Source organism: Papaver somniferum, chromosome 4 (assembly GCF_003573695.1).
Source record: "Papaver somniferum cultivar HN1 chromosome 4, ASM357369v1, whole genome shotgun sequence".
In the NCBI taxonomy this organism is placed as follows: domain Eukaryota; kingdom Viridiplantae; phylum Streptophyta; class Magnoliopsida; order Ranunculales; family Papaveraceae; genus Papaver; species Papaver somniferum.
The window spans coordinates 6,837,641-6,863,259 of record NC_039361.1 but is presented as its reverse complement, the minus strand read 5'-3'; the positions used below and the strand labels follow the sequence as shown (position 1 = coordinate 6,863,259).

The window sequence follows — 25,619 nt, the reverse complement described above, 5'->3', positions numbered from 1 at the left end:
TATAGGGTTTCCGAGTTGAATCGATTTGATTAACGTCTTAGGTGTTGAATTTTTATCGAGACATAGATTAAATTTTAAGATCCGTTTCTCCGAGAGAAAAAAAAATGCGAACAATCGTTCAGAAACTGAATAAAACTAAAAAGATTAAAATGGTTGATGGGTATTTTTGTCACGAAGAAAAACGGTTTGGATTAACTCGTCCAAAAAAGGACCAACTCGTTTCAATTTATGTAAATTTGGACCTCATAATACTAGGCCCGAGAGGACAGGACTAGATTGTCTAAAGCCCAACTAATTTGGGATTAAACACCAATTTCTACTACTGGGAAACTAATGTTGCTCCCGTTCCTTGCTGCCCTGAAATCAACCTTGGTTGACCTTCCCTTAGGGCCGACCCTAACTGCCACACAATTTGGAGATCTCACAAAAACTCTTCTTATGTAAATTATTGGGATGGACTAAGTCTGCTCATGTGAATAAGCTTAGTGGCTTCGGATCTGCAAGGGGTCAAGTCCAAGCCTACATGCCGTGCTGGGGCCAAAGATTCAAGGTGCGTGCACGCTTATTGCATCTATGACGTTCTTGATGGGGCGAATATCATGATTTCAAAAGTAGAAATGGTGTCACTTCACTAATGATGAGTAATTAGTTTGAGTCAATATTGGCTGATCAGTATTTTGGCCCATATTTTTTGGTCGGTAAATAAATTATCGGCTGTCCTACACTCACCGTGGTTTTTTCACCGTGAAATCACCGAGTAAGAGTAACCCTTGGGTTACCCACCACCCAGGGATTTATAGGGGTCCAATTTTTTTTTGTGTCTCTCGGTTAATTCACAGTGAGTTTTCCACGATGAGTTTATCATTTTCCATAAATTATTTGGAAAAGAGAAAAAAATACACAAAAACATCAATCGAAGATCCGACGGACCCACTCCTACCAAAAGAAGGTCGACCGTGAATCCACCCCAAAAGAAAAAGATGCAACCAAAAACAAGAGAAAGCAAGTCTGAAAAAGAAGAAACAACACAACGGTACTCCTTTCTGGATATTAAAACCTATACTACTCAATGTTTGCCGTATAATCCCCACTTTCGTGAAGCAAAACTAAAATTTGAATGACTAAACTAGGGGGCAAACTACTCCCCATAGTGGGGTCAGTTTAGCCCATAGGATTTGCATCGAATGTAGTTTTCTTGGTACTACTCCTATATTGGATGTGCTCTGAATCTAGTTTTTTCATCATTTCATGGGACTATTTATGGGTCAATAAACAACTCTTGTGTCCTGAATAGATTTTGAGTCCCATGAAAAACTGGTTTTAATTTAGCTTCAAAAAAACAAAAAACAAAAGGAACTGGTTTTTGTAGCCTAACTAGTATAACCGAAAGTGTTCATTACGAGTTCAGTAATAGTTACTACATACAATTATAATCCTTCGAAGATTTTGAATTTCCTTTATAATTGTGATTTAGCGTTCTTCAAGTAAAAGAATTTATTAATTTTACAGTTTTTTTTGTTTTATTTTTTTAATTGAAGAATGCTAATCAACCTAGTATTGTTTTAGGTGTACTCTAAACTCTTTTAAGAACTACGTACTGATTACCATTAATTTCTAGGGTTATAAACAGATGTACCCCTATTTTTGTACCCGACTTAATAATGTACCCCCGTTTTTTCACATTTACAAATATAGGCCTGTTGGATGTTTTCCATCCAAAAATGTTAGAAAAGTCAATTTCTCGTCAATTTCTCGTCACTGGTCAATTTATCGTGAGAAATTGACGCCACGTGTTTAAATCGTGTGAGAAAATAGTGCCACGTATACGTGTACCACGTGCAAAGATCTCAGTCACACATCTGGGTAAAGGAGATCTCGTTGAAAATCAAGGGTTCGGATTTAGTGTATTTGTTACCTCCGCCAACACGTGTAGTATTTATGTTTTTCTCCGCCAACACGTGTGTGATATTTGGACCGTAAATCATAACATGTGGGCTAATGTTAACTGTACATCTTAACGAGATCTCCTAAATGAACGGTGTGAGATTAAAGAAAAAACTAAGAAGGGGGAAAGAAGAAGGAAGGGTCGACCTAATCTCTTTTCTCTCATCTTCTTCCCTCGTCTCACTCTTTTCTCTCTGTTTCAAGGACCAGTAAAGATGGTGAAGCTAAGACGTGGAAAGAAGAAGGAGAAGAAGAAACCAGAAAAAGAAAAGGAAAGGTTAGGGAAAGAAAGGTTTATGGTGTTAGCAACACCAATGTTTTCTTGTACACAGAGATTTAGGGTTTTCATTCTTTTTTTCGATTTTGGGAAAGAAAGGGTTTTCTTCTATTTCATGAAATAAGGTATTCGTGTATGACAGTGATGTAGGGTTTCCGTTAATTTGTTTTTCAATTTTGGGTATTATGTAAATTGTTATGATTATTTAGGGTTTTTAATTTTTTTTCGATTTTGAGTCTTCTATTAGAGTTCATGATTATTGAGTGAAATACAGTTTTAGGGTTTATTTCTAGGGTAATTTTTTTTTACGATTTTGAAACTGTTATTAATTTATGGGTGTTCTGTACATGTTTTTGATTATAGGGTGTTCTGTTTAATTTAGAAACTGTTATTGTATGTATTTTTTTTTTGATTAAATGGTGTTGTGTGTATGACAGTAGATGTATGGATTTTGGGTTTATTTTTTGATTATTGTTGCTATTACTATTCTCTTTGAAAGCTGGAATGTTTAATTTACTCAAATGAAACGTGCAAAAATTGTTATAGAAACTTCCAGTGAATAATCTGCAAATGAAAATGTCTTTATGTATATGGCTTGTGGAAAAAATTATAATGTTATAAAAGCAACCAGTGATTGTTATTTCATGTTTGTGGAATCTCTCATTTTTGAACATGAATCTCTTATATTATATGTGTATGTGTTTCTGTATATGAATGTTTGAACTAATACTGTTTATGTACATTTGGTGCAGACCTGAAGTTGAAGATAAGTTTCTTAAGAGAGACATAAAGGTGAAGGTTATGAACACTGTGATGAGTTTTGAATTCAAAGGGTTAGCTAGAACAGATATGGGTCTCCTTCAATTGAAAGAAAAGATCAAGCCCCTAATTAGATTGCAGCCTAATGAGGAAGTGGATTTAATATGGTATAGTGACCATGTTTACCAGATTCATTGCTTACTGAAGAAGAATTTTGGAGGTTTTGGGATAATGCAGAAGTACATGAGAATTGGACTACACTGCATATGCAAGTTATCATTCCACATGAGTATTCAAAGGGTTAACAGAGGTAGCTATTCCACACAAGTATTTGACACCAACAAAGTCTTCAACACCAAACAAACCAGTGAGCAAAACCAAGAAAATTCCTATAAGAACAAGTCCTAGACTATCTAAGAAGAAGAACCAATGTCATGCAGCAAACAAGAAGTTATACTTTGACTTAGATAAAGAAGAAGTATATGTTCCTCAATTTACACAACAAACACAGTCTAGTGTAGCTGGTAACATACCTGAAGAACAATTTGAAACATTTAATCATGACTTTTGGTTTGAAGCAACACAGGCAGCAAGCGTTGTTGAGGATGATCAGTATGTTGTACAACTTCCAAATGAAGAACCTGATGAGTGTCACCCTGAGCAGGATTTAGAAAACTTCAACTGTGGGTATGATAATGAAGAACAACATGCATAGGACTATGAGGAATTTTTGATAAAGGCTGTGGATGGTGGCTTGGCAGATAATTTTGATGATCCTAACTTTGGTGAGGTGGAGGTTGATAATGACAATGAAGGTAATGTTCTCTTTTCTTGGGTATTTGATTATTTGTTTTGTTTTTGTTTTGTGTTTGTTATAGTATCTCAAGTATCTTAAAAATGAATTTTGTATGGTTGTTTTGTGTGTTGTTTCAGAGGATCATTATGGGGATATAGTGAGTTCTGATGGAGAAGATGAAGGTAATAATATGATTGTTTAATTTGTTTCAGTTCATTATTGTTAGTTATTGTATTTTCAAAACAAGTTAAGATGAAGGTACTGACTGGTAGGATTTGTTTGTTTGTTTCTTAGGTGGACAAGAACAAGCTAAACTAGGTGGGCCTGAATGTAATGCACCTCACCAGTTTAATGGACCTCAAGCTAATGAGCCCTGTCCCACAGCAGAGTTTGAGAAAGAATATGCAGAGCACTTTAGGCAAGAAGAAGAGGAAGACTTGTTCCAAGAGGAGATAGGTGAGGAATTTAATCCTACTAAACTTGTAGTTGGTACCAAATATGTAGATAAAAATGAATTTAAGAAAAATGTTAGGCATTTTTGTGTAATGAATGGACATGAATTGGTATGGAATAAATGTGATAATAAGCAACAAAGAGCAGTATGTGTTAATTGTGAGAAGACGGAATGTAAGTTGGATCTGTTAGCAACAACATAACCTTTACAGCTCCAAACCCAAAAGGAAAGAAGAGAGCAAAGAAGTATATGAAGCTTTAGATGTACCTATTTTATGTTGGTTTGTGTTTATGATGACTCTATTTTATATTTGAATGTTAAGACAATTTCTGGAATATTATGTTAAGATAAGACAATGGAGAGTTACTGAAATAGATAGTCTTTTATTACTATTGCAGTTACATTTGCAGATTTTTCTTGAATTCCTTGCATACTTCATATACTATTGTTTCTATAACTATTGCATCTTACACAAGTTCAATTTGAGTTTGGAATTACAATTCTCTTTGGAGCACTGTTGATTGTTAAGGGACCAGCAACGTGTACACAACTTACGTGGAAGAATAGACGAGTTGGCAAGTGAGTTGGATGATTTAACTGCTGACATGGAGGTTAACTTTCCGTTAGCCGTTTTTTCAAAAAAACGGTCAAAACAGGAGTACATTTGTAAATGTGAAAAAAACGGGGGCACATCTATATGCGCCCAAAAAAACAGGCGTACATCTGTATTTCACCCTAATTTCTATTCACTTCCTTCCGGTATAGTTTCAAGTTCAGGCTTCCAACTTCTCGCGTATCGTCGTCAACGTTATGATCAAATAATCCTTTAGAAACGTTGGCGATCATGCCTTCAATTGAACCCTTTTTCGTTAACAACTCTTGAAGCTGTTGCTTTGTTATAATCACTTTAATTTGCTTAACCTCCCCAGATAAGTTCTGATTATTATCTTCCGATTGAGAATTAGTAGGATGCAGATAATAAACATTTCCAGTTTTCAGTTCATAATTCGGAGGGAGAATCTGCGACGACTCTTCTGAAATTTCGAGTCCAAAACCAGTGAAATTCACCAAAACATCCTTAACTAAAACTGATGATCGGTACGCAACAGCAACCTTTCCGCTCATCTTCAATACCCGTACAACCTTTTCTTGACATGTCGTCGTCGTCGACTCCACTGGAGTATCGATTGAACTAATTCTTTTGGGTTGTCTTAATTGAATTAGGAAACAACTACCCATGTTTCTTAGTATGTACTTCATGATCATTTCAAGCCTTCAACAAAAAAAAAGAGAAGCAGCAGGAGGCAGACAGAGAATGAATTTGTGTGAGTAAAGTTTGAGAGGTTTTTTGTATTGATTTGAAGAGGAGGAGTGCCGTGAATATATATACTGATACTATGTTGTGGAAGGTTTGTGGATAGTGGGTGACAAGAATAAGTTGTTGTATTGGATTGGGTGGGGTGGTGGGTTAGAGTTTAAAGAAACAGACCCCATAGAAAAAAGCTATCCAACTTTTTTTGTTTTGGGAATAATGAGAGGGTGAAGTGCAAGAAAAACTTGGGAAAAAACAGAAAGCAAAGTTAACATTGTCAACAGGCGTGCCCATTATGGGTCGGTTTAGTGGGATGTATGTGTTAGCGACTGCGGAGCCAGGTTTCTAGGAATGGATCGCAAATATCTTGCCAAACCATGCCACACCTCGGTAGAAGGTGCAATATACGCTTATAAGGGTTTAAAGCTTAAGAGAGCTGGTCTTGATGGGTATTTGCACACCCTTGTCATGGACTGGCTCCGATAAACGAATTCATTGAAATATAAAACATATTTGATAGATACGTAGTTTCCGCCACTTTCATTAATCAGACCAAAATTAAACTTCGGATCCCATATAATCAAGAACACAGTAGTTGTTTTTCTTCCACACTTGGCCAGGTCAAAATGAGGATTTTTCCGTTAGTGGGAGCCCAAAAGTTTGCCAAAAGTTTACCACCGAGCCTTGCTAGTTAGGGTGCATGCTTGCATCTATTACGTCGTGTGTGAGCCCACATAATTTAAATCTTTCAAAATGATGGGGCGAATATCATGATTTCAGAAGTAGAAATGGTGTCACGTCACCAACGATGAGTATATAGTAGTATGAATCTATCTTGGCTGACTAATATTCCCTGGGAGTTTAGAAATTAGTTGGTTCTTAAAATGTACTTTTCGTAGAACCATATTTTTGGTCGGTAAATAAATAAATAAGTTTATTAAAAAAGTACATAAAAACATCACCAAAAGATGCAATCTGCCTCCGACCAAACGAAGGACAGTAGAGCAAGCTTAAGTTCGCCTCAAGTATTCATGGGACCAATAACTAACTTTTGTGTCGCCGGTAGATTTTGAGTTCCTTGTCAAATTTTAGTCTAAGACGACTAACAGGTGCTGGTTTTCTAGCCTCTTAACTTAAAAGAAGCACTGGTATCACCGAAAGTGCTTATTCAAGTCAGGGGCGGAATCTCTTGTCTTTCCGCTCTATAACCTAGAACCACAACTGATTCGTGTTATCTACTGAAAATATAAGGCAGATAGTTCGCAGTTGAAATCTATACGACACAACGCTGTCGTATTATCTCATCTTTAGTGAAATATATAACTCAAATTTCTAATTATTAAACTAGCGAGCAAACTACTCCCGTAGTGAGTCAGTTTAGGCCTAACTACTCCTTAAGGATAGGATTTGCACTGTATATAGTGCTCATGGTACTGCTCCTATATTGGATGTGCTCTGAATCTAGTTTCCATCATTTCAGGGGACTATTTTGGGGTCAATAGACAACTTTTGATGGTCCAGACCTCCAAATTGGCTTCTGTCGAGCCTGACCTTAGCTTTCTTCAAGGCCTTTGGCTTATTAAAAAAATAATTTAAAAAATAAAAAGATAAAAAAAATAAAACAACTTTTATGTCTTGGGAAGATTTTGAGTCCCATGAGAAACCGGCCGGAAGTGTTCATTCAAGTTCAGTAACAATTACATACATAGAATTATAAACCTTCCAAGATTTTTAGTTTCATCTATGATTGTGAATTAGCGTTCTTCAAGTAAAAGAATTTATTGCAATATACATGATTTTAAGTTTTTTCTCTTTACTAATTGTTTTAAATGAAGAACGCTAATCACCTAGTATTTTTTGATGGTGTTCTATTTTTAAACTCTCTTAAGAACTACAGATTACCATTTTCCTACCTTAATCTTCATTATCTATTCACGTCCTTCTGGTATAGTTTCAAGTTCAGGCCTCCAACTTCTTGGTGTACGGTCGTTAACGTCAGTATGCCCTTGATCATCAAATAATCCTTCAGAAACTTTGGCGATCATATCTTCAATTGAACCCTTTTTCGTTAACAATTCTTGAAGCTGTTGCTTTGTTATAATCACTTTAATCTGCTTAACCTCCCCACATAACTGACTATCCGTTTTGTTTACCGATTGAGGATTAGGGAGAAGGTAGTAAACATTTCCAGTTTTCAGTTCATAATCCGGAGGGAGAATTTGCGACGACCCTTGAGAAATTCCAACTCCGAAACCTTGGAAATTCTTCAACACATCCTTAACTAAAACTGATGATCGGTACTCGACAGCAACCTTTCCGTTCATCTTCAACACCCGTACAACCTTTTCTCGATACGTCGTCATCGACTCCACCGGAATATCGATTGAACTAATTCTCTTGGGTTGTCTTAATTGAATTAGAAAACAATTACCCATGTTTCTTAGTAAGTGCTTCATGATCATTTCAAGCCTTTAAAAAAAGAGAGAAGCAGCAAGAGACAGACAGAAAGAATGAATTTGCGTAAGTATAGTTTATGCAGTTATTAAAAGAAGAGGAGTGCCGTGAATATATATACTACTATGTTGTAAAAGTTAATGGAAAGGGTTGTTGTATTGGATTGGGTGGGGTGGCGGGGTTAGAGTTTAAAGAAACAGACCCCCCAGAAAAAGTTATCGAACTTTTTTGTTTTGGGATGGCAATTGGCAAAGAAAAAGGCAGGCATGAATAATGGGAAGGTGAAGTGCAAGAAAAACTTGGTAAAAAACAGAAAGCAAAGTTAATATTGTCAACAGGCGTGCCCATTAATGGGACGGTTTAGTGGGATGTATGCGTTTTCTACTTGCGAATTGTTCTTTTTTCACCACCTTTTGTCTTCACATCGTATTCTACTTCCTTAGGCATGAAGAATGCAGCCTAGTATCTGCTATTACGGGGGTCCGTACCCGAACCCGCAATCAAGTTAGGAATCCATCGTACTGGAAAGTGAATAAACAGGGAAGCTAATCAAGAAAATACTTTTCATCCAGGAGATGGACAGGAAATTATGGCATATACTTTTCATTTAAGTTGAGAAGGTTGCCCATTATTTGCTGACATATTTCCTAGAGCAAATCAAAGCAGCATAACTGAAAATAAAATGAAATCAACTTCAGAGAGGGATTAACAGAAAACCAAAGACACCTGAAAGTTAGAACTGAAAATTTTTCAAACAAGAAGATGCTGAAGCAGCGGATATAAGCACTGGTTAAGCTGCAAGGTTTTGTTCATTCTTCCGATGGTCAATCTCAAATTCCTTAATACCATAGAGTGCTTGCGAATTGCACTTTCCTGTAACAAGTATTTTTGCGATGAAACAATTAGAACAGACAGCATAAGGATTCATATTTTACCAACACACAAAACTGAAAAAATATAACAAGAAAACTGCAGCTTTAAAACCCCAAATGAACTTTAAACAAGCGATGTTATGCACAGCAAACTTTTAGAACCTAGGTGAGTCATGCTAGCATGCTGGAACGAAGAGCAAAAAGGTAATCATGATGAAATTTTTTAAATAACTATGAGACAACTATAAAAACACTCTGCAATCTGCACCAATGAGAGGGTCAGAAAAATGAGTCCCAATGCTAAGTGATAACCTTGAACATATGTGCGGAAAACATCTTTATCATATTCAGTTGGTGATTTGCTTGGCAGAGTTCCAAGACCGGAATATTTACTTATACCATCATACAACCACAAGAAAACCAGACTACAACAAGAACCTGACAATTCAAAAAACTACAAAATTGGAGTGTGTCCATATCGACAGCATATTATAGAAACTCATCAGCTGACAAGCATGACATACATTTAACTATACTGTAATACACAAAATTTTACGTTCTCTCTGTGTTCCACTTAGTTACGTGAAGTTTCTTCTATCAAACTAATCATATAAGAAAATATGTATTACACTACTAGTGAGATCTTTTCCTAGATAATTATCAGTCGTTATCAGTAATTGATAATGGAGCTTACAACACGGACAGGAAGTAGATTGCAGCTACTGAGAAACAGCGACCCACCTTATATAGGCATTTTAAATTCCAGCTGTCAAGTTTTTTGCCGAACTTTTGAACCACTAGATCCAAAAAGACTTTTACCATGGAGCAGTGGAAACCTAGGCGAGCAGCCCACTACGTGATATCAAGGGCTAGACCCACAATTGTTCACTATAGCACTAGCAGCCTCAAACCACCGAAGTTGCAACCAATTTTGTGTTACTCTTCCTTAGCTCAATGTAAGTACCGCAGTTAAGTAAAATTAAGGACTTTATATTCTCTGCTCAGCTTATGCTAAACCACCAAACTATTAACATATGAACTATTAAGGATGAGAAGAAAGATTGGGGAATCAATCTCACATCAAATCATCGAGGTTATCATTCTACAGAGCACTCTCTATTAAAAAGTTTATTGGAAACCTGAACAACGATAATCGATTAAACAAAAAAAATTCAATCCAACAACAATCAGATCTCGTCCTAAACCACAAGCTTAAGAGTTCTAGATTTCATATAGAATAAGATCGCATCACTTAGTACAAAGTATCCAACAACAGGAATATTTACTTCATACCTTTGCTCGTTTGAGGACCCAATTCACTAAAAGATATCATTAAAAAGGCCACAGATTCAAAGAAAAAAAAAAAAAAAAAAAGGAAATGAGATACCTCCCCAGTTTCTAGAGTCCCCACTATCCACAAACCATATCAGGTTAACGAAGGTGACAAAGGGAAGAGCGTAGATGTTTCTGATAAAGTTATGGATTTGCATTGCAGCTTAGGAAAACTAATTGAGGATGATATAAATGACAACGCACATGGAGAAAACAGTATTGCATTGGTAAACAGTATTGATTTGCAAAATAGTCAAAATCCGATGCCCTTGATTGGATATAAGACAAAAAGTTCATGCTGATAAGTGATAACATGGTATATATTAAGTTTCTAACACTCAGTATACCAGAATCGAAATGGAGCTTAGTAAATTTATAATCTGAAACTTCAATCCACTGAATTAAATCACTATAAAACTGCATGGATAAATATCAATAAATAGAATAAATAACACAATCACCTGTTTTTCTTCTAAAGCGCCTTTTTCGTGTTCATATTGGTTTTTCAGTCGTCTTCTTCCCCCACATAAGTACCGGAGTTCAGAGAAACTAAGCTTTCAAAATAATGGGTGGTGCTGCTGGAGTTCAAGAATAGATTATTATTGAATTTTAGTTCTCTACCACTTCTATTGTTTAGATCATACAAAACTATCCCAGTGCCATTCAAGAATAGAATCACCCTTTTCTTAAAAGACAACACAAGCCTAAAATAAAGCTGTTGATCGGTAATACTCTCATGGGCAATGACATAACGCTTAGTCCAAGATTATCGAACACCATAATCCAGCATCTCCCATACTTCAAACCGATCATTAACAACTGAGCTGACAATTACGCAAAGGCACCCTTCCAACACCCCCAGAAACATATATCGGTTCATATTCTCCTTCAAAACTTCTATTGGTAGTTGCATTTCCTTAAAAGTCTCGTCGCTGATATCCAAAGAGAGCAATACATAGTTGTCTTGACCTAGTGGTAACCAGTGAAGGTCTCCATTAAAAATCACTCCAGAACTTTGACAGTAAGGAAACCGGTAAGGTATGGTTTTCCCTGTTTTCCATGAATCTGATGATAACGTATAGAGTTGGACCTGAGTATAAACATTGCTTCCAAGAGCTTGTAAACCAATTGCCAACTTATAATCATCAGTCTTGCGATCATAACCAAAAGAATGGAATTGAAAATCGCAATCCTTGAATTCAATTGTCAATTCAGGTATTTTTTTATATTCTCTTGTGGCTGGGTTCCAAAGACAGAATAAATTCTTAAAATGATCAAAATCAACTAACGTCATGCAAATTAGACCATTAGATGAACCCAACAATTGAACAGTTTTATAACCTAAAGATTTGAATGGGTAACACATTTCAATCGCATCAATTTGATAATCTTCAACAACAATCGAAGATGATACTAATGAATCATAAGCTATGGAGTAAGGCATTCTATTTGCGCTTCTCCTGACAATACCTTCTAGCATGAGATTGGGTTTCTTTTCCTGGATAGTAATATGGGTTTTAACAAAATCAGAGGTAGAGATTAGGGCATACCAATTCTTGCAGACGGACTTGCATACAAGGAGCAATTTCACCGGTGACCTTAATAGGATTTCATGGTGGATCACTTCCGGTATGCTTGACATTTTTGCAGCTTTTTCCATTTCAGCTTCTAATTAGGGGTTTCCGGGTAATGAATTTGTGCCGAAGCTGGAGAATAGAGAGGAAGTGATGAATTCCAGTGGCAAACCCCAAATTAAATCAATCGATTTTGGGAATCTGGGTTTCTGGGTGGAAGAGAGAGCAGTGAGAGGGTTTTTCAAGGGTGAATGAGAAGCAGGGCTGATGCCTTTTTCACTAGGTTCTTTACTCCCTATTTGTGCGAGTTTGACTCAGCGATCTGAATCTGACTCAGACTCTAACTCGTCCTGAGTCAGATTTAAGATTATCCATTTTTCTGATTTCTGATTCGAAGTTTGACTCAGCTAATACATCAGTGATGCACAGTTTTGTAGTACTTGACTTGATGGGCAGACGAGAGTTCTTTATAACTAGTCCATAGGAGTAATAATAAAACCTGACAGAACTTAGAGCAGATCAAGAAACATATACCATTGGACTGCTGTACATAACAAGCCTGGCTACAAAAAAAACATCAATGAAAATCAAAGACACGTGAAAGTTAGAACTAAAATTCATGAATCAAGAAAATGCTGGAGAAGCAGAAGAGTACAGAGTCTATAGCAGCTTATAATGCTTCCTGTGCTGCTCTAATAAGTTCCATGCAGCTAAGTTTACAAAGAAGTTGGTCCTCTTAAGCAGTAGTTTCTTCTCTCTCACCATACATGCCTTCATAGGATATAACCCCTGGTAAAGCTGCCAGGTTATGTTCATTCTTCGGGTGCATCAATCTCAAATCCCGGCAAAAGTGCTTGCAAATTGAGACTTCGCTTTCACAAGTATGTTTTAAGTCTGAACAGTTGGGCATTAGCAGAAACAACATAAGAATTCATAATAATACCAGAGACACAAAACTGAAGGAAAAAAACAAGAAACTAGAGTTCCAAAGTTCCGGGTATCATCACTAGCATGCTGGATCACGTGCAAAAAAATAATCATGGTGAAAATTTTAAAATAACCACAAGACTAGGATGGCTGACTAAGTGACTATAGAAATACTCCACAACAATTAGAGGGTCACAAAAATGTGTTTGATGAGTCCCTAAAGTATATGCAGGATCGTGTATTCATTTAGTGATTTGCTCGTTCACTAACTTCACTTTAGTGGTAAAGTTCCATGACAAAAAACAAAAATCCCTATAACCATCATACAACCATAGGCAAACCAGACCACTACAAGAACCTAATAATTCAAAAATCTACAAGATGGTGGATCTAAGTATGGTCCATTTCCACAGCATATTACGGAAACTCATTGAATGGCGACGATGAGGCTAGAAACTCAGTCTACGCTGTAATACAGAGAATTTTACATTCTCTCAATGTTCCTCTTAGTTATGTGAACTTTTCTAGCCTCGATGTTGATAATCAATATCAGAGCTTTAAACACAGAAAGGAATAGAGCAGTAGACTTAAGACTGTAATTCCTGAGAAACACGATCGAGCAAGCACCACCCAACCACCCTTACATAGAATTTGCTGTAATATCAAGTACGAGGCATGGAATTGCAATTTCAATAAAACTTTTACTATTACACAAATAGGAATAGAGTAGTAGCCTACAATCCCAAAAGGACCTTTACTAGGAAGCAGTCAGAACCTAAGCGAGCAGCAGACACTATAATAAACCACCAAATTATTCAATATAGCACTCAGCCTCTAACCTCCTATGTTTCAACTGATCTCGTGTTACTCTCTTGCTTGGCTCCATGTTAGTACTGCAGTTCAAGTAAAGTTACAGACTTCCTATTTCTCTGCCCAACCATTGCCAATTACCACACTATTAAGATGTGAACTAAATGATATGTCATCGAAAGGTTACAGATTTCAAAGAGAATAACGAGAAGATGAAAGTTTTTTAAGAAACAAAGAAAAACAGATGCTTTTCCAGATCGCACTGACGACAAACCATTTATGGTAACAAACGTGACAGAGAGAAGAAAGTAGATGTTTCTGATAAAATTGTGGATTCTCATTGCATAAAACTAATGGAGAAATAAAATGACAGCAGACATGGATTAGTAATCATGTGTCCAAATTTTAACACTGTTATAGAATTTCAAAAGATTCTATAAATTTAAGATTTTAAGAATCAACAACATCATGAATTGCTAAACAGTGTATATAGGAAGGTCTAATGCCACATTGTACACAAAAATTTCATGTCAGACAGCACGGTATATTTTGAATTTCTAAGACATATAATATGAGAACCGTATGAAGCTTCGTAACTTTATTATCACAAACTTTAATCCATTTTTGTAACTCACCAAAAAAAAAAACGGCATGGATAAATATTAATAACAAGAACTAAGTAATATAATCACCTGTTTTTCTTCATAATCGCCTTCTTCATGTTCTTATTGAGCCGTTTCCCCTCCGTTATAAGTACCGGAATTCGGAGAAACTAAGCTTTCAAAATAACTCTTGGTGTGAATGAAGTACAAGAATGGATTATTAGGGAGTATTAGTTCAGTAGCACTTCCATATTTTAGATCATACAAAACTAGCCCATCGCCATTTAAGAATAGCATCTTCCCATTCTCAAAAGACCACACAATCCTAAAAAAGAACTGTTTATGGATAAGACTTTCATGGCCAATGACATAACGCTTAGTCCAAGATTCCCGAACGCCATACTCCAGCATCACCCGTACTTCAAATTGACCATCAACATGTAAGCTGACAAGTAAGCAAAGGCACCATTCCAACACTCCCAGAAACAGATACTGGTTAGCATTGTTACACGCAAGTTCTTTTGGTATTTGCATTTCTTTAAAATTCTCGTCACTGATATCCAAAGAGAGTAATAAATATTTGTCATGACCTAGTGGTACCCAATGAAGGTCTCCATTAGAACTCACACCAGATCTCTGATCATAATGAAACCGACAAGGTATGGTTTTCCCGGTTACCCACGAATTCGATGCTAACCTATAGACATGGATGAGAGTACTATCCTTGCTTTCAGGAGCTTCTACACCCATTAACAACTTGTAATCATCAGTCTTGCGATCATAACCAAAAGCATGTAATTGAACATGGCAATATTTTCTAATTGCTGATAATGGTGGTATTTCTTTATATTCTCCTGTGGCTGGGTTCCAAAGACAAATACAATACCTATTACCCCCATTATCAAACAACCATACACAGACCAGACCATTAGCTGAACCGAACAGTTGAACAATACCATAACCTAAAGATTTGAATGGGTAGTCCATTTCAATAGCATCAATTGCGTCGCCAATCGAAGATGATGCTAATGAATCATAATTTATGGAGTAAACAATACTAATATTCCTGTGAGAACCTTCAAGCATGAGAATGGGTTTTTCTTCCTGAATAGCAATATGGGTTTCAACAAAATCAGAGGTAGAGATTAGAGCATACCAATTCCAGCAGACAGATTTGCATACAAGTAATGATTTCACTGGTAATCTTAAAAGGATTTCATGGTATAACTCTTCCGGAAAGCTCGACATTGCTGCTGATTCTTCAATCTTCTTCTTCTTCTTCTTCCAATTTGGCCTCTCAAGTTTCTTGTAGAGTGAAAGGAAAAAAGGAAAATGAAATTATGTCGAAGCTGATGAGAGATGAAGTGATGAATCGCTGTTGTAAGTAAAGTAAACCAATTGATTTAATCTTCCGTTTCCTGATTTTCGAGAATTTGGGTTTCGTCCCTTCATTTCATTTCCTTGGAGGAAAGAGGGGAAAGACAGAGAGTGGGTTTTAAAGCGGAAATGATAGATTGACCGACACTTTTATCCCGAAAAATCCCAGGTCACTGGCCCCACTTTACCCCATTTATGATCTCGATGTTTAGAACACTATCATAGCCGTCTATTTGCCTCAGGACAGATTTTGCGGGAGAAGTAGTCGGTAGGTGTAGCATCTCCCGCTTTAAAGGGCGAACAAAGTTGAGGAAACAATGAATGGCTTTTACTTTCTTTCTAACCCCACAAAGTATAAATTTAAAAATTGGATCGGAGTTGAAGCCCTATTTTAAGTCGGATCGAGACGAGGGGATTAAAGTCAAATCTAGACGAGTCAGATCTAGGGAAAAAAAAATTAAGATAATGATAATGTAATCTGAGCCCGATTTAGAAAAAAAAAAGGAACCCTTCGTAGTTGGTGAGCTGCAGATTTTGAGTTGCTCGACTAGTTGTACTTTAAGCTATATGAGGTCGATTGCCCCTACCTGAACAACCTCTCCCCGCAGCTAATCTTATCTCACTAATATAAGAAAAGAGTTGTTCTCACGAGTTTACAGTGAACCGACCAAAATTGCCTTATCCAAGCAAGGTGGTCCAAGTTCGATCCAAACAAGTTAGATCGTGAAAAAGAAAAAAAATGAAAAATAAGCATGATACTCCCTTCTTTCCTTTTTATTTTGCTAAATCATGAAATTTTATTAACCAAAAAAAAGGAGGTAAATTGAGAACAACAAAGATTTAAGCTAGCAAATCTAAAACTACTCATATAAGGTCATTCTAGTTGATACAAGAAAGGAGGTCTGATAGAGTATCTAATAGACTGACCATTAGACAGATTACTTCCCTTCTTATCTAGAAAATCCGCAGAGAAATTTGTTTCTATGAGACTGTGCCTGAATGTTCCGCCTAAGCTGATTCCACACAGAATAGAAAATCCAAGGGAGCTTCCCGGACTGAAAAGCTTTAATAACAGATTCTGAATCAGATGGTATAAGTAACCCGAAGAAACCATGCTCAACAACCCAAACTAGAGCCTTGATAACTGCAGAAATCTCTGCCATGAAATTTGCTGCCAAACCAATACCACCGGATTCAACACCAAGGAACTGACCATTCTCATATCTCTGCCTATAAACCCATAACCTGCTATTGCAGGATTTCCCTTTGATGCACCATCGCAACAAAAAAGAATTTCTCCCGAAAATGGAAGGCTAACACAAGGAATCACTTGTAAACTTTTCACTTTCCTACCCCCATTCATAAAACCATTCATAAACTTCATTTTTCATAAAACCATTTATCCTTGCACCATATTCATGAGTGAAGAGTAAAATCTTTCTGTGAACTTGAGAAATAGAAGGAGAAATACTATAAAAAATAAGCCTATTTATTGAAAACCAAATCTCCACCATAAGCCTGAATGCTTCTATAAATGAGACATTTTTGTTTTGAGAAAAGAAGGATATATTAAAAAGAAAAATATTTACAGAGTATTTACAATGTCATCAGACCTACAAGAGAATATGATTGATCTATTACAAGCTCATCATATCCTCCCAGTTTGTTATTATTTGGTTCACAGTAAAGTCCTTAAACGTTTCTGTTGATGAACTCCACAAGTAAATCCATTGTTTAACAGCAATTTCCAATTCATATGCTGTCTTGGCTCTTCCTCCATGCACCCTCCTATTGCGCTCATTCCACACCTCCCAACAGATTGCAAAAGGTAGTAATTGCCAAACCATCTTCACTCTTGTTGAAGTTCTTTCCAATCTCCATCTCTGAATACACGACAAGAAATGAAGAGGCATAACCCAACGAACCTTCAGTGCTGCTACAAAGAAATCCCACGGATGATTAATCACTCTGCAATATATGAAGAGGCGATCCATCGTCTCCACCAAAGTATTACAAAAAAGGCATAAATGAGACTTGTTTTACTATGAAGCTTTTATTACGACAGAGAGATACTTTCACTTTTACAAGGAAAGTGATACTTTTGCTTTTACAAGTTGGCCTATTTTTAGGAAAATATGAAAAAGCGAGAGTATTGTGTTTCCTGACATGAAGGTAGTATTGAGTGAATCTAAACTCACCGAACCCACTTCAATTCTTCCCGAAAGGGAATCATACGGATTGCACAAAGCGTGCTCAACATCGGGATTAGTAAGGGTCGTAGTGGGGCCCATATGTTATCTCACTCGGTGAATTCTTCAGTTAAAAATCCGAAGTCAACCAAGAATTATTGGGTAGTATTACATAGGAGTCGGGCCCTTACTCCGAGATGGATCCGAATAAGGTGATCTAAGTCAATTCCAAGAACAAGAAAAAAACAAAGCAAAAAAAGAGATATTTACTATGCTTTCGAGAAAGTGACTAGGTCGTAAATTTACCATCATATTTCACCCAAAACCAGTGATGTCGATTAAAGTAAGTTTTCCAAAGTTTCAAAGTTAGATGTTCTCTTTCTGAAATAACATGGATTCTATGTATAGTCTTCCAATGTTTTTTCACAACCCATCCCACGAAGTCACGTTCTTAGCGTGCTACGTGCTGGGTTGTGCCAGAAATTCAGATTTATTTTGCCGTGCTAAATGGCGTGATGTGTTGTACTGTGCCAGAAAAATAATAATGATGTGCGCCCATTTATTTTATGTTTTCCAAAGTAATTACTTTTCCAATATTTTAGTTAGTATATGTGTTAATATAGAAATTAATCATCATAACGAAAATAAAAATGTCAAAAACGGGTTAAAACAAAGACTTTTTTTGTGAAATATACATGAAATGTGATGTATTGTGTTATATTTTATGCATGACTTAGCGTGCTTTCTTCGCGTGTCGTGTTGTGTTGTGCCGCATGCTTACACATGCCACGTGTTGTGCTATGCTGATGTGCCTATTTGTCTGGCACAACACAACACATTAAGCTAACGTGATGTGCCCGTGCTGTGTCAGGTCACGTGTTGTACCGTGCTGTGCTCGAATTTTACGTGTTCTGTTGTGACATAAACGTTCTGGCCTGGTCCAATTTACACCTCTACTCTACTTGATACTACCCGACCAAATACGTCATGTTTTTCAAAAATAACATGGATTATGTAGAAAGTGTTAATCAATGAATTGCAAAATATTTACTTAAAATTTTACTTAAGAAGATTCATTGATTGCTCAAAACAGAAAATTTTATTAGATATTGTAAATGTCAAGTCAAGATTATTGACTTGACATGTCCTGTGTAGTGTTTGTGTGAATAGTATGTATGCCTATAATGACACTACAACTACAATGATTAGTTTATTTAAAGCTAATCATCTTTATTGTAATATTCACCTTATTGAATAATATTCATTACCTGTTTCTCATGGTATCAGACAAACCGATCCTGAGACAGATTTTTCATACAATCAAAACCTAAAAATCTTTTACATACAAATTTCTGAATCTCAACATCGTTTACAATAATTTTTCGATTCAATATTCTTTTACAACAATCTTTCTCTGATTCATATCAGATTTCTTTTCAAGATTGAAGATCTGTATCTTCTCAAATTTGAGGGTATTCTTTGTTAATGTCATCTTCAACAATCGTTTATACAAGAAGAAAGAAAATGAGTTCCGCTGCTCAAAATTTGGGTAATTCTTCTGATTTCGTTTTTCCCTTTACCAATATCTCTAATTTTGTGTCTACGAAATTGGGTCCTAATAATTTTTTACTCTGGAAAGATCAAATAGAGTCAGTTTTAATTTCTACGGATTTGTTTGGTCTTGTTAATGGTGATGTACAAGAACCAGTGAAACAAATTGAAGTTAATGGTGTTTCATCTCTAAATCCTCAATGGACTCGTTGGAGGAAGATGGATTGTTTTGTAACTAGCTGTATGAAGACTACTTTTACTGATTTTATTTCTGGTGATGTTTTGGGTTTAGTCACTGCTAGAGAAATTTGGTCCTTTCTTGAAGTGAATTTTCAGAGTCAATTTATGGCACATAAAAATTTGTTAAAGAATCAACTTCATAATCTCAAGAAGGGAAATCTGACTGTTCTTGTGTATCTTCACAATGTCAAGACCATTGCTGATAATCTAGTTGCAATTGGTGAAAGGGTCGGCAATTCTGATCTTCTTATGTCTGTGTTGAATGGTCTTGGTAGAGAGTTTGATAGTTTTGTTGTTGCTACTCAAAATAGGGATGTCCCATTTACTTTTGCTGAATTGAAACCCAGGTTGTTAAATCATGAACAATGGGTTCTTAATCAACATCAAAAAACTGTTTCAATATTTGATGATCAACAAAATTTTGCTATGTTTAGTAGAAATATGAATTCTGGTTATATTGTGAAAAACAAGTCCAAGGGTTGAAATGGTTCAAAAACTTTCAAGAGTAATTCTTCTTTCAAGAGTGGTTAGAGTTCAAATTCTAATCAATCTGGCTCTTCTAGTTCTGGTCCATATAATGGGGGTAATAATGGTTCTTCTGGTGCAAGAAGAGACTTTTCTCAGATAGAGTGTCAAATCTGCAGAAAGAAAGGCGACTATGCAAGCAGGTGTCACTTTAGATATTATCCTCCAACAACTGGGGCATGAAATGTTACTCAAAAATCTTTTACTTTTATTGGTGAAGAGCAATCTTTTGATCCTTCTGCTTCCACTTCTGAAGCACCTCAATGGCTTGTAGATTCAGGAGCAACTGCTCATATTACTGGTGATGAGGCTCTTCTACAACATACTTCAAGTTACAGAGGCAAGGACAAAGTACAAGTGGGCAATGGTAAGTTCCTTGTTATTTCAACTAATGGTACTTTTATTATTCAAATACCTAAAACTAGTTTTAGGCTTAATTTTGTCCTGCTAGTTCCAGATATGAAACATGATTTACTGTCAGTTGCTAAGTTCACAAGGAAAAGTTCATGTTACTTTAAGCTTACTCTATATGGATATGAGATAAGGGATTTGTTGGAACATGCTTTGCTTGCTCATGGAACTGTAGTGAATAATTTGTATCATGTTCAGAATATTTCTTTACCTAAACGCTCTTCTCCTTCGACTCTTTCTTTGTCAACAACTGTGTCCGCTTCCTCTCAAGTGTGGCATGATAGACTAGGTCATCCATCTAGTCATATCATTAAAAAACTTCATTCTACATTTCTGTGTCATCCTTGTCAACTTGCTAAAAGCAAGAAATTACCTTTTCAGTTGTCTAACTCTCATGCCACTAAACCACTGTCACTTATTCACTGTGATGTGTGGGGGCCTACTGTTCCTTCTTTAAATGGGTATAAGTACTATATTTTTTTCATAGATGATTATAGTAGGTTTCGTTGGATTTATCCAATGGAACTGAAAATTTGATGCTATACAATGTTTTACTCATTTTAAAAGTCACACTGAAAATCAGTTTTCTACAAAAATTCTTTCTTTTCAAGTTGATGGAGCTGCTGAGCTTGTTAAAGGGTCTTTTAAGGTTTTTGTAGATAAATGTGGCATTCTTACTAGAATCTCTGGTCCCAAAACCCCAGAGAAGAATGGCATAGCTGAAAGAAAGCATAGGCACATCACTGAGATGGACAATACACTCTTATTTAACTCTTTTTGTCCTAAAAAAATGTGGTATGATGCTTTCTTAACTGCCACTTACTTGATTAATAGAACACCTAGTAGAATTCTGGATTACAAATCTCCTTTTGAGGTCTTGTTTGGTTCTGTGCCTGATTATTCTTTTCTCAAAAATTTTGGATCCGTTTGTTATCCTCTTTTAACTCATACTAGAGTTGATAAGCTTTCACCTAAGTCTGCAAAATGTGTCTTTTTGGGTTATAGTTCTCTTCATAAAGGTTATAGATGTTATAACCCTGTAACTAAAAAGTTACGTATTTCTAGGAATGTTGTTTTTGATGAAACACAATTTTATTTTTCTTGTCCTGTTTCATCTTCATCTGTGCCAGCTGCTATAGATTCTTTCTCATCTGATAACTCTTATTCTTTGTCTACTGATATTTCTCCTCTATCTCCTTCTCATTCTATGGTTACAAGAGCAGAAAAAGGGATTTACTAACCAAAACTCTTTCCGGATCATGTTGCTCATGTGTCTATAAAACATCTCTTCCTTCTTCTTATACAACTTTATTGACTACAGAGACTGAGCCAAAAACTTTTAAGCAAGCAATACAGAATCCTAAATGGCAGGTTTCTATGAAAGAGGAATATACAACTTTAAGAGATAATGATACATGGGAGTATGTAGCTCCAGAGTCATATATGAATATTTTAGGGCCCAATTGGGTTTATAAGATAAAAAGGAAATCAGATGGGTCTATTGATAGGTTTAAGTCAAGATTAGTAGCAAAAGGCTACAATCAACAGGATGGTATTAAGTTTAATGCAACTTTTAGTCCATTTGTAAAATGCACAACAATTTGGTCATGTGTATGGCTATTACTTATAATTGGCAAGTCAGGTAGTTGGATGTAAGTAATGCCTTCTTACAAGGGTTCTTAGATGAAGATGTGTACATGTGTCAGCCACAAGGGTTCATAAATCCTGATTATCCCCCAGATTATGTTTGTCATCTGAAAAAATTCTATATGGGTTGAAACAAGCTCCAAGAGCTTGGTTTCATAGATTTAGTACTTTTTTGGTTGATTATGTGATAAGCACGTATGTGCTACATTTTGTACCCATATTTATATTAGCTTGGAATCGATATTGTTGCTAATAATACTATTTTAATGCTTTTGTAGAAAGTAGAAGTAAATCCAATCATCCAAGAATAAATGACGAAATGTGAAGCTAAAACAGTGCTTGCCACAAAAAAAAAACAGCAAGGTTACTCGAGACACCAAAGCCAGACAGAGAAGGGATGATACACAAGGGGGACAGTCTAATTGAAAACAAGGAGGTCAAGCACGCACACATGCTTTCCCCGGAATCATGGTTTTGTGGGGCTCAGAAGAACATTCGTGTGGTTTTCATGCAAGCAGAAAACATTATAGGGGTTACTATGCCATGTGTCGTTGCATATATGCATAGTTTTGGGAAGTTGGAAAGGAAAGCCTGTTAGGTAGTGGAATATTGGAACAGATAAGTGGGTCGACGTGAATATCTTGTTGGAGGGAGAAAAATGAATTAAAAAGATTTTGCTTTCCCACCAGTGGGATTCTTTTTAAGTCTACCAAATATGCATGCAAGCAAAATGAAGAAGAATATATATATGGGGAGATCACATTGATGACCACCATGCAAGTTTCAATTAAGGCTAATTAAGAGAATGACGACACACCTTTATTTGGTATATATTTTCTGTATTGTGAAGAAGAAAAAGAGGGGGGGGGGGGGTTCTAAGGCCGGTTTTGGGAGACGAATAGAAGGGAGGCAGATACAGAGCCGTGAAGGAGAGACGGAGAAGGGTTTGCGTTCTTCCGTTTTTCCAATTCCATTTCGATTAGCTAGTGAATATCTAATATATTTATTTATGGCTTTTGAGAAAGCGATGGCTTGCTAATTAATTTGTAACTAGGGTTTTTATGGTTGAAACTACATGGGTATTAGGCCATTTTTTATTGATTGGATTATATAGCAATAGACTATTTTGAATTCAATAAATAATTCCATGATTTTATATATTGATTTAATGATAATATGAGTTGTTGCTTCACCGGTTTCGTATAACCTTTGTGCATAATTGTTAGGATCGAAAATATATTTGTCCACTTATTTGATATTTCATGCTTGGGTTAAATCCTTTGATGGGGTATGCTTAGAATAACCAGGTACTATTTGAGAACCTGTATTTAGTTTCGTATAAATTTCTCGCTAATGCAATTTGATGGTGCATGCTTTGGTTTAGTCTTTTGATGTGCCATGCTTAGGGCGTCTCAGTGATATTTGCGACTCTAATATATATAATAGGCGATGTCAATAGAACGAACGATAAATAATTCATGAATTATGTTTCATTTCAGTATTTGCATAGAAATAGTGGTGGATACGTTAAACCCTAGTTACCAACTCTCCCATTTGATTCGTTTTGTTACTTGAGTTTATTCTTCTCATTGTCTTTATTCTTTCAAAAATCCAAAAACATCTTTATTTGTTAGTCCATTAGAGATATTGATTACGTATTTCCACCGCTCCTCGTGGGAACGACCTGTACTTGACATTGTTCTACTAGTTAGACAACGTGTAATTGCGGTTTATATAAATAGGTATCTCCGGATCCTATCAATTTTTGGCGCCGCTGCCGGGGAGCGGTTGTGGAATATTGTAATTAGTATTTTTGATTTTGTAAATAGTTAGGTTTTTATTTTATTTTTGTACAGTATTTTTATTTTGTTTTAGGATTTCTTTTTCCTTTTGACTCTTTTTGTGTTTTAGAATTTTGTTTCAGGTACCTTTTTGAGGATGATGAATTCTTTGCACGAGATGTCATCTAAGGTGACACTTGCAGAATATATGTGTAGAAGTTCACATTCTCAGGAAACGTCTTCTGATATGACGCTTGGGGAATATATGCAGAGGCAAAGATATGGAGTTTTTGCCCCACCTATGGTAAGTGAAGAATGACCTTTGACAATATATGAGAAGTATTATTAAAATACACCGCTTAGTTTGGAGCAAAGGTTGAGAGTTTTAGCATGCCAAGAGTTATATGCAGCTGATGATTTAGAGGAACATGTTTGTACAAAAGATACTATTTTTGAGTCTAATGACTTAGACATTCGTACTGAGGTACCTTCTAGTCATTTGAATAGTGAGATTTATATAAATCACTTAGTCAATGGGGCGATTATTCATGATATTGTTGCTCCATTGAACTCCTGCTTTGCTGACTCATCTTGTGATTTCCTGATTGCTGATGTGAATGTGGAGGCGATTGGTACTAGTCAGGTAACTACTGATTTTGAACCAATCTCAGTTTGTTTAGCATACTTTGCAGATTCTAATGATCCTATGCTTATTGACATTGTCAATGCATTGTGCCCTCCAATGGTTAATCAAGGTAACTCAACAACGGAAGTTATTTCCGCGGACTTAGAACCAGATTTAGGAGTTACTGATTTTGATAAACTTGAACCATTAGATACAGGTTTAAACTATTGTGCCGAGTTTGATAATTCTTCGCCCTTTCACATTGTCAATACATTGCTTCCTATGATTTCTAGTGAAGATAATGTGTCGACCGAATGTATTTTAGCTGATTTAGAACCCGATTTACAGTGTGCTTCCCAAATAAAAACTAATATACATTCAATGTTTACTGTCCATGTAAATGATTTATTTATCTCGACCAAGGACTGTTTTCAATTGGGAAACATATCTTTTTGGAGGTTTATAGTGTTTGCAGGTTCATATTCGCAGCTGACCTGATTTGTTGGACTGATCCCCAACTTTTAAGACTTTATATATATATGCTTTGCTGCTTACTTTGGTGCAACCTCACCTTATTTGGGGTTCTTTATGTGCGCAAACATGAATCCGAAGATTATGCTTTATGGGAGTCAACTCATACGATTTCGCTTCATGGGAGTCAACCCATCAGATTTGTTTTATTTCCTCTATCTTTTATTTTTTTGCTTGAATTTCCCATCTTAATTTCTACGTTGGTTGACTCAATTATATTGAGGACAATGTAACGTTAAGTGTGGGGGAGTGGCATTTTCGTTAGGCTTTAAAAAAAAGAAAAAAGAAAAATTGCATATTAGGACCAGCTGTGTAGCGAGTCTAAAAAAAAAAGATGATCAGTTGTGTAGCGGGTCTTAAAAAAATAAAAAATAATATTATCATTATGATTTTAAGAGTTATGACCAGCTGTGTAGCGGATCTTTTGTAGGGTATTTTCTATGACCAGCTGTGTAGCGGGTCTTGTGTATGGTATTTTGAAATTTCATTTTATGACCATATGTGTAGCGGGTCTAACTCTCTCTTATGATATGACCAGCTGTGTAGCGGGTCAATTCTTTGTTTTGCTCGAGGACTAGCAAAATATAAGTGTGGGGGTGTTGATAAGCACGTATGTGCTACATTTTGTA

The 25,619-nt window shown here is 36.1% G+C and overlaps 3 protein-coding genes and 1 long non-coding RNA gene across 4 annotated transcripts; 1 reads left to right on the top strand and 3 right to left on the bottom strand.

The window, feature by feature from the left end:
- Positions 1-3,731: 3,731 nt before the first annotated feature.
- LOC113273482 lies at positions 3,732-4,285 on the top strand. The gene is made up of 3 exons (XR_003322423.1): positions 3,732-3,795; positions 3,914-3,958; positions 4,071-4,285. It is a non-coding gene; the product is annotated as an uncharacterized LOC113273482 (long non-coding RNA).
- Positions 4,286-7,470: 3,185 nt separating this feature from the next.
- Positions 7,471-7,977, bottom strand: LOC113271902. Its single transcript, XM_026521825.1, has one exon. The coding sequence runs from the start codon at positions 7,975-7,977 to the stop codon at positions 7,471-7,473; it is 507 nt and encodes a 168-aa protein (XP_026377610.1).
- A 2,989-nt stretch (positions 7,978-10,966) lies between these two features.
- LOC113271901 (F-box protein CPR1-like) lies at positions 10,967-11,860 on the bottom strand. Its single transcript, XM_026521824.1, has one exon. It carries the CDS (start codon positions 11,858-11,860, stop codon positions 10,967-10,969), a length of 894 nt encoding a protein of 297 aa, XP_026377609.1.
- Positions 11,861-12,378: 518 nt separating this feature from the next.
- On the bottom strand, positions 12,379-15,592 carry LOC113274667 (F-box/kelch-repeat protein At3g06240-like). Its single transcript, XM_026524063.1, has 2 exons — positions 14,204-15,592; positions 12,379-12,668 (listed from the first exon to the last, which is right to left on the bottom strand). Exon 1 carries the CDS (start codon positions 15,359-15,361, stop codon positions 14,237-14,239), a length of 1,125 nt encoding a protein of 374 aa, XP_026379848.1. The 5' UTR covers positions 15,362-15,592; the 3' UTR covers positions 12,379-12,668; positions 14,204-14,236.
- Positions 15,593-25,619: the final 10,027 nt, after the last annotated feature.

Excerpts from the sequence above, each read along its gene's own strand:
- LOC113271902 (XM_026521825.1), bottom strand. The coding sequence starts at position 7,977 with ATGGGTAATTGTTTTCTAATTCAATTAAGACAACCCAAGAGAATTAGT.
- LOC113271901 (XM_026521824.1), bottom strand. The coding sequence starts at position 11,860 with ATGGAAAAAGCTGCAAAAATGTCAAGCATACCGGAAGTGATCCACCAT.
- LOC113274667 (XM_026524063.1), bottom strand. The coding sequence starts at position 15,361 with ATGTCGAGCTTTCCGGAAGAGTTATACCATGAAATCCTTTTAAGATTA.